Raw genomic sequence first — 16,065 nt, forward strand, 5'->3', positions numbered from 1 at the left:
TCAGAACGATGAATCCATTATAAATTTAGTTGGCGATAAATTTAATAGTTGACAACTAATTGTCTTATTATTGCAGCTCTATCGGGGACTGTCCTCTTGCATCATCAGCACAACGGGGACCCACATGGAGAAGTTTTGGAATCTACACATTATGGATTTATTTATCTTCTCTGATGTTAAAGAGCCTGCCATAAATAAATAATGAGCATTATTGTTTCGGACTCCCACTGGAACTCATTTGTCATGAAAGACTTGTAGGAAAAGCAGGGAGAAAAAAAATGTCATAAATTATTATGTGTTTGTATTTGAGACAGCTGACCTTTTGCAGTCATGCAAATGATGACTTCTCTCAGTAGCAAAGAGAGGAGCTTGATATACTTGGGTAGGAAGTTGGGTGGTGGTTGGGCTACCTGGCCATAAAAGAATCAACCAATAGGTGGAGGCACAGCACATAGTATGCAACTTTTATCATGAGGATGTGGTGAGGAATTAACCTTCACACACAGCAAACACCCTATTCACCATGGGCCTTATTTTGTCAGTGCAATGCTTTGCTCTCACATCAGTGCCTGACAATGTCTTCATCTATGCAAACCTTTGGTTTTTTCTTTATGTGTTTTTCATGTAAGACATCAAATTTCATCCTCAATTACATGATAGTCATTACTTGTATTATTATTTATATAAACATGCTAAACATGTTAAAAATAAATATTTTCTCCTCATTTTTGTTCTGCGTCAATAATCAATTTTCTAAATCTGCTTCTTCCACAGGTCAGGTGAGCGCTGTTACATTTCAACAATCTCCTCCCAAGATAGTGACGGAGAAAGTTGAGGTCCAGATTAACTGCCGTCACGATGATAATAGCCTTCTGTTGATGCTCTGGTATCAGCAAAGAAAGGACAGTCTGTCTATGACGCTCATTGGGCATGTATATGGAAAAAGTCCCCCAAACTATGAAGGTCTGTTTGAAGAACAATTCAATCTGACAAGAGAAGACACAACCAGAGGAACGCTGATTATTCACACAGCAAATCTGTCACACTCTGCTGTTTATTTCTGTGCCGCTAGAGCACACAGTGATGTGGTTTAATGCCACTCCCTCACTAAAAACCCTTTCCTTTTCCGTGTAAATGATGAGATACGTGCATTTGCACAAGTGCGGAGTGTCTCTTAACACATCACTGGAGGGAGCGGTGTCCCCCCTGCAACAGCACAAACTTGAAAATGTCTCCAGCTGTGTACGGATTTATTCTCATCTTGCTTTTATGTAATGAAATTAGCTGCAAAAACAGCAATTTAATAGTGTTGTTAATTTTATAAAGCAATTATATGAATGTTCTTTCACTGTTGCTTCTGTATCAACCACTTTTAAAATATGTGTTTTTCCTACAGATCGAGCCACGAGTTTGACGTTTGAGCCATCTCAACCAAGAATAATCAAAGAAAACACCAGGGTAGAAATTAAATGCAGTCATGATGATAGCAACCTCTATGTAATGCTCTGGTACCAGCAAACAGAGAGTAGTCTGATGAATTTAATTGGATACAGCTACAGCGGCAGTGACCCAGACTATGAGAAGCAGTTTAAAGGCCGGTTTGAGATTACAAGAAAAGACATCCAAACAGGATCTTTGATCATTGGCACGGTGAATCTGTCAGACTCGGCTGTGTATTTCTGCGCTGCCAGCACACAGTGATGTGGTTTAATGTCACTGCTTCACTAAAAACCTGCTACAACATGGAAACTAGTAACAGCTGTTACTCAGGGGTTTAGTTATTTGAGAACTGAAAATATTATGCTGTTAATTAGGGCATGATTTATGTATAGTATTACTAATTAATGGGACCTTAATTATATGATGAAGTAACTGAACTTGTAGCTTGCATTTTTGCAGTAAATAAAATGCAAATATTTTTATATCATGTATATAACAATGTACCAAAAGCTAATCATGTTTGTGTTGATACAGGTGACCATAACAATCACACCTTAATCATTTAAATGTTTTTCCAATGAAAAAATTGTCACTCCCTCTAGTTGGCAAATCATATCGCAATTGTTATATCAGTCATAATAATCTGTATTATAATATATAATAATTAGAATATTTTTCTAAATCGAAAAATGTTGCATAGAACTTATGTAACTTGAGTGTTTATTTCACAAAATCAAAAGCATGAAAACATCTTACAAGTGCCAAACAACAACTAAATGAAAAAGCTCAGCCACTCAAAGAAATTAATCACACTTAAATTAATCCTGAATCCAACACAATAATTAGCAGCCCAGCTAGCTACTGTCAAAGTCCTCAGATCACTTAGGTCCTAAAGTCTCTAAAATGTCTCTGCTACTGTGCAGTCGTTAATTAAACACAACACAGCAGGAAAGTATCAACATTAGCCAGCAGCCAACCTTTAGCTTAACCAAGTCCGCAGACACTGAACAAAACCAACAAAATCAACTCCTAATACACATAGCACAAGCAGCAAATGTTTACCTTGGTGAGGTGACGCTGAAACTTTAATTCCTGGCGTCTCGAAGAAGAGCAAACTTTTATTAAGAGCCCCAAGAAACCAAAAGCACTTCAAGCGCATAACTGTGGACGACCGTTGAAACAACAGATCCAAACTTACAAATCACAACCGTAGACAGAAAATCTGCCATCTATCGCTAGTTACCTTTACCTCTGTTAGCAAAAAGTTGCAGCCATCGCCAAGATGTCAAACAAGATATGAGTAGAAAAAAGGCAGGTAACTTGGACAGTTAGCTATCGCACTGTTAGCTTCACAACTGTTAGCTTTCGCACTGTTAGCTTCACAACTGTTGCCGTTAGCTCCAATTGACGGTTTATGGTCATAACCTCAGCTAAGCCAAGGACACAAACTCGACTTAAAAGGCAAAACATTCACTCACAAAATACATGTTAGCAAAATCAAATTCTTACCTTGGTGAGGCGAAGCTGTTATTCCGAGGAGAGTAAATCTTTTCAGGAGTTTCAAAAGGAGTCAAAAGCATGACAAGAAAACTCAGGTTCAGACTTCAAGTGCGCATTTGTGGCCAACCGGTGATGTGAGGAACAGCAGTTGATGTGACAAAGAAACTACAAATCAGCAGTGTAGAGAATCATTGTTAAATATTGGCAGTAAACTCGCATTTAACCTACAGTAATTTAGTAAATTTTTTAACTTATTTGTCACAGTGAGAGGGTGGCTTGTATTAATGTTCAAACACTGTAATAAGTGGGCGGAGTCAGTTTAAAAAGACCGCCTAATTCAGTTTTGACCAATCAACAATAAAACAACTCAAAATAATCATAAGGGGTACTGAGAAAATCAAACCAAAGGCAAAACAGCCAATTGAGACTTGGACTAACATTATTCTATTATATTCTATTCTAAGACCTGATTTTTTTTTTTTTTTTTGAGGAGAAATAGCCTATACATAATACACATTATTCCATGAAAGTAACTGCAGTCATCATCAAGGAGAAATTGGTATTAAGATTTTTGTATGTAAGCTGTCAGTTGTCATATGTTTCTCAACAAATTGCCCCTAGTTATAGTGCTTGAATCGGGATTAATTGTGATTTCTTTCTTTTCTGTACAATTCTGTTAAATGGCAACAATAGGTGTTCAGTTGCCTTTTTTTTTTTTTTTGCAACCTTGCAACCTTTTCTCACTGCATTGGAGTTGTCTGCTTGTACTTTTCAAACAACTTTAATTACAAAACTGGCTTTAAATTGACAAAACAAAACTGCAGGCCTTAATGCTCAATTCCAATTTTTTCCCAGATCCGATTTTGTTTGTTTGATAGTTCACATTAGTGGCCGATATTAGACTCCAGTGTGAACTGTCCGCGGCCTGAATGTGACCCGCATGTGCAGAGGAACAACACAACGTCACAAGCAGTAGCAGCTGTTCCAGGCTACAGAAGTAAACAAGGAGCAACAGAGGTTAGGTTAGCTCAGGTTAGCTCACGGGACACTCCCATTTTTTTTGTCCTCTCACGGGTCACATTTATCCCAAATTATGACAGTTGTTCTTTTCTTCAACTTTCTGTTCTTTTCTTTACGGTTTCTGGCGCTGTACAACACAACTGCCCCACAGCTCCCTCCCTCTCTCTCCCCACTGTGTCAGCTTGGAGAAATGGCATGCACATAACTCAGAAGAGAGCTCACGGTCCGGTGGATTTCAGGTGTAAGCAAGGGAATTTGTGAGCAGATGATAGCGAGGTAGAGGAGGAAGAGAACCACATGTTTAATAATGGCTTTTTGTGGAGCTTTTTCATTCACAGCGGCTCTGTCTGCAGCAGAACAACAGCTGCTCTAGAGTGACATCAAAGTCGCTGAGTGTCCAGACTCAGGTCGCATTAAAAAAGATCCGATCTGTATCGTATGGAAGTGGCCCAATTACGAACTGGAAAAGATCAGATTCCATGTGACTTGGCCTGTTCACTCTGTTATAAAAGGATCACATCTGAGTCACATATGAGCAAAAAAATCGGATTTGGGTCACATTGGCCTGCAGTCTGAACATAGCAGTTTAACTGTCAGCCACTTCTGATGACTTAAAACCACTACACCCAGAAATTCCATCATGACAAAATATCAGTACTGTTCATTGGTGAACAGAAATAAAAATGCAGCAAAAATTTTTTTTCACAAGATCAGCTGCCAGCACAGCAAGAAGGTGGGGAGAGGAGGTGTGATAGACTATATAGAGAAGGGAAGAAAGCAATCTATCATTCAATCTGTAAAGAATTTGTCAGACTGGAGCACCAAGTAAATGCTCCACTTCTGATGCCTCAGATTTCAGTATGCTGTAATTGTAAATTTGATGTGGAAACAATTGTACATGTATTTTTGTTATTGATTTAAGTTTACTTTCCAGGATGCCTCCAGTTTTACACACATTTGGATTTTTACTGCTTGTGCTTTCAAGTAAGCCTGACTCAATGTTATCTGACTTTACTCTATAACGTCTGTGCCACATTGTGTTTTTCGTACAACTTTGGTATTTTTTCCAAAAAAACGCATTGCTTGAATTTAAAACTTTACCTCAACGATGACATGAACTGACTTTCTTCACAGGCAAAGTGGAGAGTGTTACCTTTAAACAGTCCTCTTCTCAAGTTGTGAATGAAGGGACTGAGAAACTCAGGATTACCTGCAGTCATGATGACAGCAGTCTCCAAACTATGCTGTGGTACCAACACAAACAGAGCAGCCGGTCTATGAGCCTCATTGGATACACAGTCCTCACAGGTGAACCAAGCTACGAGGACCAGTTTAAAGGCTCCAGATTCCAAATAAAAGGAGAAGACACAGGGAGTGGATATCTGATCATTAGCGCGGTGAATCTGTCAGACTCAGCTGTGTATTTCTGCGCTGCCAGCACACAGTGATGTGGTTTAATGTCACTGCTTCACTAAAAACCTGCTCCGACATGGAAACTAATAACAGCTGTTACTCAGGGGTTTAGTTATTTGAGAACTGAAAGTATTATGCTGTTAATTGGGGCATGATTTATTTATAGTATTACTAATAAATGGTACCTTAATTATATGATGAAGTAACTGAACATGTAGCTTGCATTTTTGCAGTAAATAAAATGCAAATGTTTTTATATCATATATATAACAATGTACCAAAAGCTAATCATGTTTTGTTGAAAGTGCACTAACAGACAATTGTGTCACCATAAGAACTGTAATATGGTGTAACTAATAATGTCAAAATTTCATTCACTAAAAATGTAACATCTTGTAAGATAAGAAAAAAGCAATAGCTGTTCAGCTGCATTTCATTGCTGTGTTTCTTCACTGCATTGGAGTTGTCTGCTTAAACTTTTGAAAGAACCTTATTTACTAAACTGGCTAAAAATGAACATAAAACTCTAAATCTTAAAAATCTAAATGAGAAATTAAAAAAGAGGTTGTATGCTGGCCGCGACCCTGTACGCAGGATAAGCTGTTGAGGATGGATGGATGGATGGTTGTATGCTGGAGGTAATGTACACAAACACTTAAAATTCTCAATTAACAGTTTAACAGTCAGCCACTTCTGAAGACTTTATGGCTTAAAACCACTACACCAAGAAATCCATCATCACAAAATGTCAGTATTGTTCATTGGTGAATAGAAATAAAAGTGCAGCAAAGAAGAAGAAGCATGCAGATTTTTTTAAGGAAAAGATCAGCTGCCAGCAGAGGAGGTAGGTGGGGAGAAGAGGTGTGATGTATAGAGAAGGGAAGTTCATAATCTCTCGTTCAATGTGTAAAACGTTTGTCAGACTGGAGCACCAATGTATTTTTGTTATTGATTTAATTTTACTTTCCAGGATGCATCCAGTTTTACACGCATTTGGATTTTTACTGCTTGTGCTTTCAAGTAAGCCTGACTCAATGTTTACTCTGTAACATCTGTGCCACTGTGTGTTTATCATACAATTTAGGTATTTTTTCTAAGATTGCAAAAAAATGCATTGCTTGAATTCAAAACTTTACCTCCACAATGACATGAACTGACTTTCTTCACAGGCAAAGTGGAGAGTGTTACCTTTAAACAGTCCTCTTCTCAAGTTGTGAATGAAGGGACTGAGAAACTCAGGATTACCTGCAGTCATGATGACAGCAGTCTTCCAGTTATGCTGTGGTACCAACACAAACAGAGCAGCCGGTCTATGAGCCTCATTGGGTACACAGTCGGTGTAGGTGACCCAAGCTACGAGGACCAGTTTAAAAGCTCCAGATTCCAAATAAAAGGAGAAGACACAGGGAGTGGATATCTGATCATTAGCGCGGTGAATCTGTCAGACTCAGCTGTGTATTTCTGCGCTGCCAGCACACAGTGATGTGGTTTAATGCCACTACTTCACTAAAAAACCTGCTCCGACATGGAAACTAATAACAGCTGTTACTCAGGGGTTTAGTTATTTGAGAACTGAAAGTATTATGCTGTTAATGTATCGTATGATATATGAATTGTATTACTAATAAATGGGACCTTTGATTAATTATATACTGTTTCGTCACCCAACCTAAAATACTTACAAAGTTTCACTTTCAATATTGAACCTTTTTTTCTCATGATGGTGTAAAAGCTGTTCCAGATGTGTTGACAGAATATTAAATTGGGGTAATCACTAACTGTTTGACATTTGCAGTATTATATTCATGCAGTTAAATGTCACTGAATAACACCACCAAATACTGGCAAACTCAATTTAAAAATATCAGATCAATTGAGTCTCACTAAAGATGAGCTTCCATGCACCTGTACGTGTCAGATGAAAATCAGTGAGTGAGAGTTATTGCTGCACTTCCCCTATAATCATGTGATCATAGGAGCATGTGACCTGGTGTTCCTTTGTGCCCAACAGAGTGATGTTTGCATCACTCGACTGGAAGAAGGCTTATCACTAACATGCTTGTTATAGTCTTTTATCTGTCCCTTCTTTTATACTCAGGTGGGTTTTTCTGTATAAACTCATACGCTCACCACTTGAAGGATCAGGTTACCATCAAATGTACATCTGAGTGAGCTCACTGTTCACAATCAAACATTATCTTTCATTTACTGCAGGTCTCACTGTTATGATTCTTCAGACTGGAGATTTAATTGCTCACCCAGGAGTCAAAGTGGACATTCAGTGTAGCATAGGTGCAGGCTTCAGCATGAGCAGCTACACTATGCTCTGGTACCGACAAAACCACTACGGCGCGCCAATGGAGTTCCTCCTTACAGAGTACGACAAAACTGCGGGGCACTTTAAGTCGTCGATTGATGTATCCGAAGACAACTTCTTTCTTCAGATTACAGAGCTGCAACTGAATGACAGCAGCACCTACTACTGTGCTGCCAGGCACAGTGATGCACACAGACCAGACAGTCACACAAATAACATGTCTGTCACAGATGGCACCCAGGCAGGAAGGAGCTGTGGCTTGTTCCTGTTGTGGTTTGATTATAATCACAGTGGAAGCGGAACAGTGATAAGATGTTTTGATGATAGTCAAAGCTTCACGATTTATATTAACATAACTTAGTAGTGATAACACTGACATACCATGCCAGTGTTGGGCTTTCATTTTTAACATCAGATAGTTAGTTAATGCTCATTGTGATGTATTCATGCGCAAATGATAAGCAGGTAAAAAGATTGTGCTGTCAAGCCTTTTTTAGGACGTGGTATCTGGCCAGCTGATAAATATGAATGTGGGCAAAGACCATGAGCAGAGAGATTGGACCATGCAGTAAGTAGCTGAGACTGTCAAGTCTATTTGTATAGCCAAATCAATCAATCAATCAATCAATCAATCAATCAATCAATCAATCAATCAATCAATCAATCAATCAATCTAAATGTCCCTCTCTTCTGCCCTCATGGTGCATGTAGCTGCACAGCTATGCATCGAGCTAAACACACTTCCAATAAAGATTGAAGACAGCAGATTGCCTTAAAGTTTTTATTGGAAGCAACTGTGAAAACAGTATCAGACAACAAATTAAATGATAGTTATTACAAATCTATTTTAAGCAGTTTATTAATAAATATCAGATTAGGAAAGCGTTGAGTTGGGGGGAAAGTCCAGAGCAGTGTTGGAGTGGAGCTGATCCTCCTAAATATTACACACTGGACCTTTAACTGGACTTGACGGACGGTGTCGCTTCAGCTCAATGACATCATGATCTAATTGATAATTAAAGTCATTGGCAACTAATTTCATCATCAATTTTTGTTGATTAATCGCACCCCTACTGTGTATGACTCAACACTCTGGTGGGGACTGGAGGTGAGGCCTGGATTTATGAAGGGGAGCTGATTGGCTTGATCACGGTCAGGCCAGGTGTGTAGACTGCAGATCTCAGGCAGGTGAGGGAAGACTCCAAACCAAGAGAAACATAGGTAATGCCCACAGCTGCCAACTGGGAGGGATAGATAGAGGAAGAGAGAGAGGGAGGGAGAGAGAGAGGGAGAGAGAGAGAAAGAGAGAGTCCATCCATCCATCCATCCATCGTCGACCGCTTATCCTGCGTACAGGGTCACGGGGGACTGGAGCCAATCCCAGCTGGTATCGGGCGAAAGGCGGGGTACACCCTGGACAGGTCGCCAGAGAAAGAGAGAGTCATATATCCTATATCTCCCATAACAGTGGAGATAAATCTGACCCCAACAACTACAGAGGGATTCAAGTGAGCTGAAATCTGAGGATTCTGTAGCATTTTAAACAACAGAATATTAAACATCCTAAATTAACACAGTATCTTAAGTAAAAACTAAATTGTCTTCTTTCCAAATCATCACATTACAGATGTGATGGCCCCAGGGCCTCTGCCAGGTTGTTTGTGTGTGTGGCCCAATCCCAATGTCCCCCCTAAGCCCTGAACCCTCACAGACTTTACTGACGTCACTTGGAAAGTGATTGAGTGCAAGAGGCTGCAAGGGCTCAAAATGCTGTTAACAGGAACGGGACAGCACTTTGCCACTTTATCACGTTACCTTGACGACGCTGAATTGATAGATTGCATAAAGCCCGCCCCTTCCTGATTGTTGCGGGCCTTGACTGCTTGCTTTTTCCTGGTCCCCAGCACCACCTCTTGTTGCTTTGTTGTGCTTTCATTCATTTAGTTAATCTGACACTATGTTTTGCCAGCCACATTTGTTAAGCTTTAAAATGACTTGTTATATTTGTTCAATTTAACTACTTTTGTTAATAAACATCCTTTTCCGGTAGTCCCTTAAGTATGGTTTCCTCTATTTGTTGTGGCCTCTGAGCCACAGACCAAATTTTTACCCTTCACACCCTCAGAGAAAAACATGTGCATCAAACAAAAAATGGAAAAATATATTTGCCTGTTATTTGGCATTTGATTCAATTTGGCACAATGAAAAGGTGTACAACATGATCAAATCAATATACACGGAAAACAAGTGCAGCATTAAAATTGGTGACAGACACACTGATGTAAAAAACATCCAGAGGAGAAGCGTAAGGCTGTAATTTGAGTCCCACACTGTTTAACATCTCCATAAACCAATTAGCATTGCAGTTGGACCAATGTACAATGCCAGGATTCCCACTCCAAAGTGGAGTAGCCAAGTCTCTGTTTCATGCAGATGACCTGGTGCTGCTGTCCCCCACAAAAGAAGGACTACAGCACAAGTTTGACCTCTTGGAACAATCCTGCCATATGTGGGCCCTGTCAGTATACATCCAAAAAATTGCAAATGAACAAAATGAAAAACAAAATGCTATGAAAGCACCATAGGTAACACCACCCTAGATCACACAATGAACTATACCTAGCTGGTCCTAAACAGAGATTAAAAGGCTGGATGCCTCTGTACTGTCAGAGCTCTCAAGCAGAGGCAGCTTTTTACCAAGTACGGACTCAGTTACCCTTGCAAATGAAAAAGGGAGACATAAAAAGGCCTGGTTACCAAGAGAATATAGAGTCTGTGAGCACTGTGCAACAGGTGAAGTGGAGACAGAGACGCATTTTCTCCTGAAATGTCATAGATAAAAGCAGAAGAGAGCAACTATTATGATAACTGATTAATGCTAAATGTTTGCTGGTTATGACTTCAGCTTGGACTGTTTTATTCCATTTCATAGACTAAATGATTAATTGATAAAATTATTGACAAATAAGTTGCCAATGAAAGAAATTGTTGCTATCCTGAACCAAAGTATAGGACAAAATAAAAATTTGACCTTATAATGGTGCTAGATAAAAGTCGGGGAATTACCAACATTTGTGCAATGCATCCAGTGGGGACATGAATATCTGGAGAAAACTTCATTGTAATCCATCAAGTAGTTGTTGAGATGTTTCACTGAAACCACGAATGTCAACCTGATTGTCACATAAGAGGGAAACTACTACCACTACTTTTTAAGGTACATCATTTGTAAATCATGTACAACATTTCCATCCATTCAATAGCAGATATTCTGCTAGGGTGGCTAGAACGGTGAGATATACATTTTAATTATCTTGCAGAAAGTACAACACAGTAAACTCATTTTATTGTACAATTTTAATTGCTGATTTCTAAGTCTGATTCAGCAGTTCAAAGTCTGACATTTGCAAGTGTTGCAGTAGATTTGTTGTAGGTGCAACAATTACTATAAACCCTCCTCTAAATTCTGCAGTCACAAGCTCATGCTTGAACAAGAACCTGCAGTTGCTGTTCAGCGGCCACTAGGAGATTGTAGCTGTAGACTGTAGTCTTATTTCAGAAGTTTTGGCTGTAGCAGAACAGTAACATCCACCAGCAGATGTTCGAGCTGAAGAGAGAGCTGTGATTGTGAATGTAGATGATTTTTATTGACACTAACCTGTATGATCAGTGTGAAATGAGGCCACTCTTGGTTGCAATTCTAATCTTCATCAGTAAGAACTTTTAAATTCAGTTGAAAAGAAATCAAATGTTTTTGTTGTTTTAAAAAAAAAAGATGTTGTGAAGTTGTTATTTACTTGTTGTCTTCATTCTTACCTTACAGATTCCACCGCTGGTGTTAAAGTTCTCCAGCTTCCATTTGTATTCAGTCGTGAAGGAGACCCAGATGTAACTTTGCAGTGTAGACAAGATGATGATCAATATTACTACATGTACTGGTACAGACAAAGCAGCAGTGGGAAAATGCAGCTATTAACATATTCTCTTAATAAGGATTCGGCCAACACTGAAGCTCCTTTCAACACATCCAAGTACACCATGTCCCGGCCTGCAGTGCTCAGTTCCTCTCTGCAGATACACCGTGCTGAAGTGGCAGACTCAGCTGTGTATTACTGTGCTTCTAGTATAGCACAATGTGACAGAAAGCCTCAGCAGCTTAACAACAACCCCAAAAACAATCAGTGAGGAGATGAAAGGGATCAGGAATGAATGAGGAGGCTTATGGTGTTGAACTCTGAGGTGCTCTGAGCTGGATATTATTGACATGACAACATATTACCTTAATGATACATGAAAATATATTTAAAAAGTTGTTAAATAAAACAATAAGATTAACAGTTAATTCATTTAAGGTACAAGAACTGCTTCTCTACAAGTCATGATGTTTCTGCTACAATACCACACAGCTGATCAGTTCAGATAAGTGAGCAGGTGTTAACATGGTAAAGATTACTTGTCACATTCAGTATTATTGTCCTGTACAGTTTCTCTAATCTGTGTCATTTAGTGCTTTAGTCTCTGCTATTTTATTTCTATAATGTCCATCCTCACAAGATAAACGCATGTCAATTTAACAGGTTATCATACACTGACCTCTACAGGGATCATATGGGATTACACTTAAATTGAAAAAAAAAGCTAGCTAAATAATTAGTTGTGTTAAAAAAGTAATTGTTGCATGACATATAAGTGACCTGTGCAGAACCACTGTGACATAACATTATAGAAGTTCTTATGTCTCATAATTACATAGATTTAAAAAAACATAAAAGGTTTAATTTTAAGGAGGAGCACAGTGGTTGTACTACAAATCATTTGGTTAAAACATTTCTCTAATTTATATTCTTATATTTATACTATTTATCTATCTACTGTTTTTTTTGTTGTTTTTTTACTATTTCTATTCCTTATTCCTTTGACAAGTGTGCAGTTGTGACAAAGAATTTCCCCTCAGGTATCAATAGTAAAAAAAGTATTTCTGATTCTGATTCTGATTTTAAGAAATGTAGAGTGTAACCAACAATCAGTACTACCCTATGGTTCTTTAAAATTAATTCAGTATGATCAATTTAATTTGTTTATTTTATAGCAACATAGAACATCCGAGAATAAGCATAGAATATACATTGAATGTATAATAATGTCACTCATTTGCAGTGCTGGAGTGTACCCAAGTACATTCATGTAAGTAAAAATTTGAGGTGAGTATTTTCATTTACATAAAGTAAATGAAAATAATGGATTTATTCCTTTACTCCACCACATTTCAGAAGGTGATATTGTACTTTTTACTTCGCTCTATTTATTTGGAAGCTTTATTTCGTGTGCAGATTCTCTTTATTATTACAAAATAATCAATAAATAAATTGTGATGTTTTATTGAGTTTGTAAAGTAGTTAAGATTAGCCCCACCTTTGCCAGCTGCAACATTAAAGTGATGTTTACATATTGATGTAGCAGTTGTTATGATCCAATGAGATCATATATTTCTGATTCTGAAATGGGCTGTTCTGCATACAGAGTAAATGTATGTATATTTGATGGGAATACTAATACTTTTGCTTAAGGAAAATTTACTATTTTTACTACTTCTACACTGTGGGGCTACCTTTTGCCTAAAACATTTGAAAAAGATTGCTTCACCATGGATAATATGCTCAGCTTGTCCCTGACTGGATTTTTTTTTGTGTGAAAAGTTTCAAAAAACGGTGAAAGAAAGAAATATTTCTGTAAGAGAGAGTTAAGGGGGTTTAGAATAAAGAATCTACTACAAGTATCTTTGAAAAAACATCATGCCTACAGTGTTCTTATCCTCTGATAATGTTGAGCCTGAGAGATCCTGTCATAACTTGTCAAAATGTTGTGAAACTTATATATAAAAATGACACATGCTCTTCTCTATCAGTTATGAAAGGAACATTTTTTGCATCATAACTTAAATATACACCAGTTATGATGTGATAATAAAATTCATTGTGATAATTTGTTGAGAAGGAATAAATTGCTTTTAAGACATTATTTAAAATAAAGAAAGGAGTGAAGGATCTGTTACACCATTTTCTTAAAGACTTTTTAACTTCAAATAAAAATTTAACAATTTAAGGATCACCTGCACATCAGTCACATCTGCCAGGGAACATGAACTCAGTAATGTGTCTCCTCAGTTCACTGACAACTGGGTGGATAAAGAGGTGTGACCAGCAGTGATGTCACTTCCTCTCAGGAGCAAAACACACAAACAAAGACCAGCTTCTCCTTTTCCTCCCCTCTGTTCTTGCTTCTTTTCTTAGCTGTCACAGAAATAGCAGCAGTCAGGTTGGAGCCCTAAAACGAGTCAGTCAGCGCGACCTGTGCAGCTGCTCTCACAGACAGAGAGAGATGGAGGCTGAGATATGGAGAGGCTGGGTGGGGGGAAGGAGGACGGGTGAACGAAAGAGTGTTCAGGTTTTTGTGTGACGCTTTTTCATCGGGGGACAGGGGGCCACGGTGATACAATCCTATAGAGCCGCCGTACAAAAACCTCCTCCCATTAAAACACATTGTGTAAACTGCTACATGCTACCTGGGACACTTGAAAGAGCAGGAAAATCAAAAATCTGAAGGCGATAGGATGGCAGGACACTTTGGCATCAAAAAGTCAAATTATATACAGAAAATCTGCTGGAAAAAAGTTTTAAAAATGACTTTCAATTCATATGTAGAGCTTTTGAATGCTTCTTTAACTAAACCAGAATAACTTTGGACATTGTGAAGCTCATCCTGCAGGTTTAAACCTTCTTCATCCTCTGGATTATTAGACCGTCTCAACATGCTGATTATGAAACATTTTGTGACTTTTGGTAGAGGAGACATTCAATGTGACACTGGATCTGAAGCTCACTTTGGAAAGGGAACAAAACTCACTGTTTTGGGTAAGTCGGAGCGTTTTCACCTTCAGTTCACTGCAACAAACGTAAAATAGATGAATTGTGGTGTGAAAGTGAAGGAAAAAACTGTTGTTAGGAAAAAGCTGAAATATTGAGCTGAAGTGAGAACACTGTGACCTACAATGAGCCTGCTTACTTTGGCCAAGGAACCAAACTGACGGTTTTAGGAAAAAAAATTTGATTATTACTGTATTTTGGTGAATGTCACTTTGCTTTAAAGACTTAAAATATGCAGAAGTATTAGTAAAAACATTCCAAAGATAATTATGGTGGAGAAAGACAAGAGTTTCATGCTCAGTATTTCTGCACTGTGACAATGTAAACGAAGCTTACTTTGGAAAAGGAACAAAACTCACTGTTTTAGGTAAGTCAGAGCTTTTGCACCTTCAGTTCACTGCAACAATCTTAAAATAGTCAAAAGGTTGGTGTGAAAGTGAAGGAAAGGCTTTTAAAAAACCTGAAGTTTTGAGCTGAAGTGAGAACACTGTGACCTACACTGACCTGCTTACTTTGGCCAAGGAACCAAACTGACCGTTTTAGGTAAATTTCAGTTTATTACTGTATTTTAGAAGATGCCATGTTGCGCATTAGAGTCAGTGTTAACAGAGTACTAGTAAAACCTTAAAACTTATACAAGGATAATTCTGGTAGAGAAAGACACAAGAGTTTCATGCTCAGTATTTCTGCACTGTGACAGTGGAAACGAAGCTTACTTTGGAAAAGGAACAAAACTCACTGTTTTAGGTAAGTCGAAGCTTCAGCAAATTCACTTAACTGCAAAAAAACTTAACATAGCAGAATTGTTGGTATGAAAGTGAAGGAAAATGGTTTTAAAAAACTAGAAGTTTTAAGCTTAAGTAAGAACACTGTGACCAACACTCAGCCTGCTTACTTTGGCCAAGGAACCAAACTGACGGTTTTAGGTAAATATTTCAGTTTATTATTGATTTTGATAAACATCACGTTGCTTTAGAGTCTTAGTGTAAACAGAAGTATTAGTAAAAACGTGCAGAAGATAATTCTGGTAGAGAAAGTCTTGTGAGTTTTATGCTCAGTATTTCTGCACTGTGACAATGCAAACGAAGCTTACTTGGAAAAGGAACAAAACTGACTGTTTTAGGTAAGTGAGGTGATTAAAATTGGAAAAATGTAATAACCTTGTAATTGGAGCAGTGCATTAAGAATCATCATGTACTGGGTCTTCATACTTAAGTTTCAGCCAAGTACTTTTTTATGTCAAGCTTAAGCGCTGTGCTAATGCTGAAGCCTATTTCGGCCAGGGAACAAAACTGACTGTTTTAGGTAAGTAAAGGGTGATTAAAATTAAAAATGTAGTAAGCTTTGTAATTGGAGCAGTGCAAGAATCATCATGTACTCGGGTCTTCATACTTAAGTTTCAGCTAAGTGCTTTTTGATGTCAAGCTTAAGCGCTGTGCCAATAGAGAAGCC

The 16,065-nt window shown here is 38.2% G+C and overlaps 2 long non-coding RNA genes and 1 gene segment (V, D, J or C); 2 read left to right on the top strand and 1 right to left on the bottom strand.

Moving 5' to 3' along the window:
- Positions 1 to 4,433: 4,433 nt before the first annotated feature.
- On the top strand, positions 4,434 to 6,680 carry LOC119919005. Its single transcript, XR_005447533.1, has 3 exons — positions 4,434 to 4,944; positions 5,095 to 6,393; positions 6,543 to 6,680. It is a non-coding gene; the product is annotated as an uncharacterized LOC119919005 (long non-coding RNA).
- A 731-nt stretch (positions 6,681 to 7,411) lies between these two features.
- On the top strand, positions 7,412 to 14,651 carry LOC119919004. The segment is given in 3 exon segments: positions 7,412 to 7,471; positions 7,588 to 7,857; positions 14,539 to 14,651. Coding segments are annotated over 3 exon segments (426 nt in total).
- Positions 8,458 to 11,639, bottom strand: LOC119919006. The gene is made up of 2 exons (XR_005447534.1): positions 11,507 to 11,639; positions 8,458 to 9,103 (listed from the first exon to the last, which is right to left on the bottom strand). It is a non-coding gene; the product is annotated as an uncharacterized LOC119919006 (long non-coding RNA).
- Positions 14,652 to 16,065: the final 1,414 nt, after the last annotated feature.

Source organism: Micropterus salmoides, unplaced genomic scaffold, assembly GCF_014851395.1.
Source record: "Micropterus salmoides isolate LMB-PRFRI ecotype aquatic unplaced genomic scaffold, ASM1485139v1 Ms_hic_scaffold_253, whole genome shotgun sequence".
Classification (NCBI taxonomy): domain Eukaryota; kingdom Metazoa; phylum Chordata; class Actinopteri; order Centrarchiformes; family Centrarchidae; genus Micropterus; species Micropterus salmoides.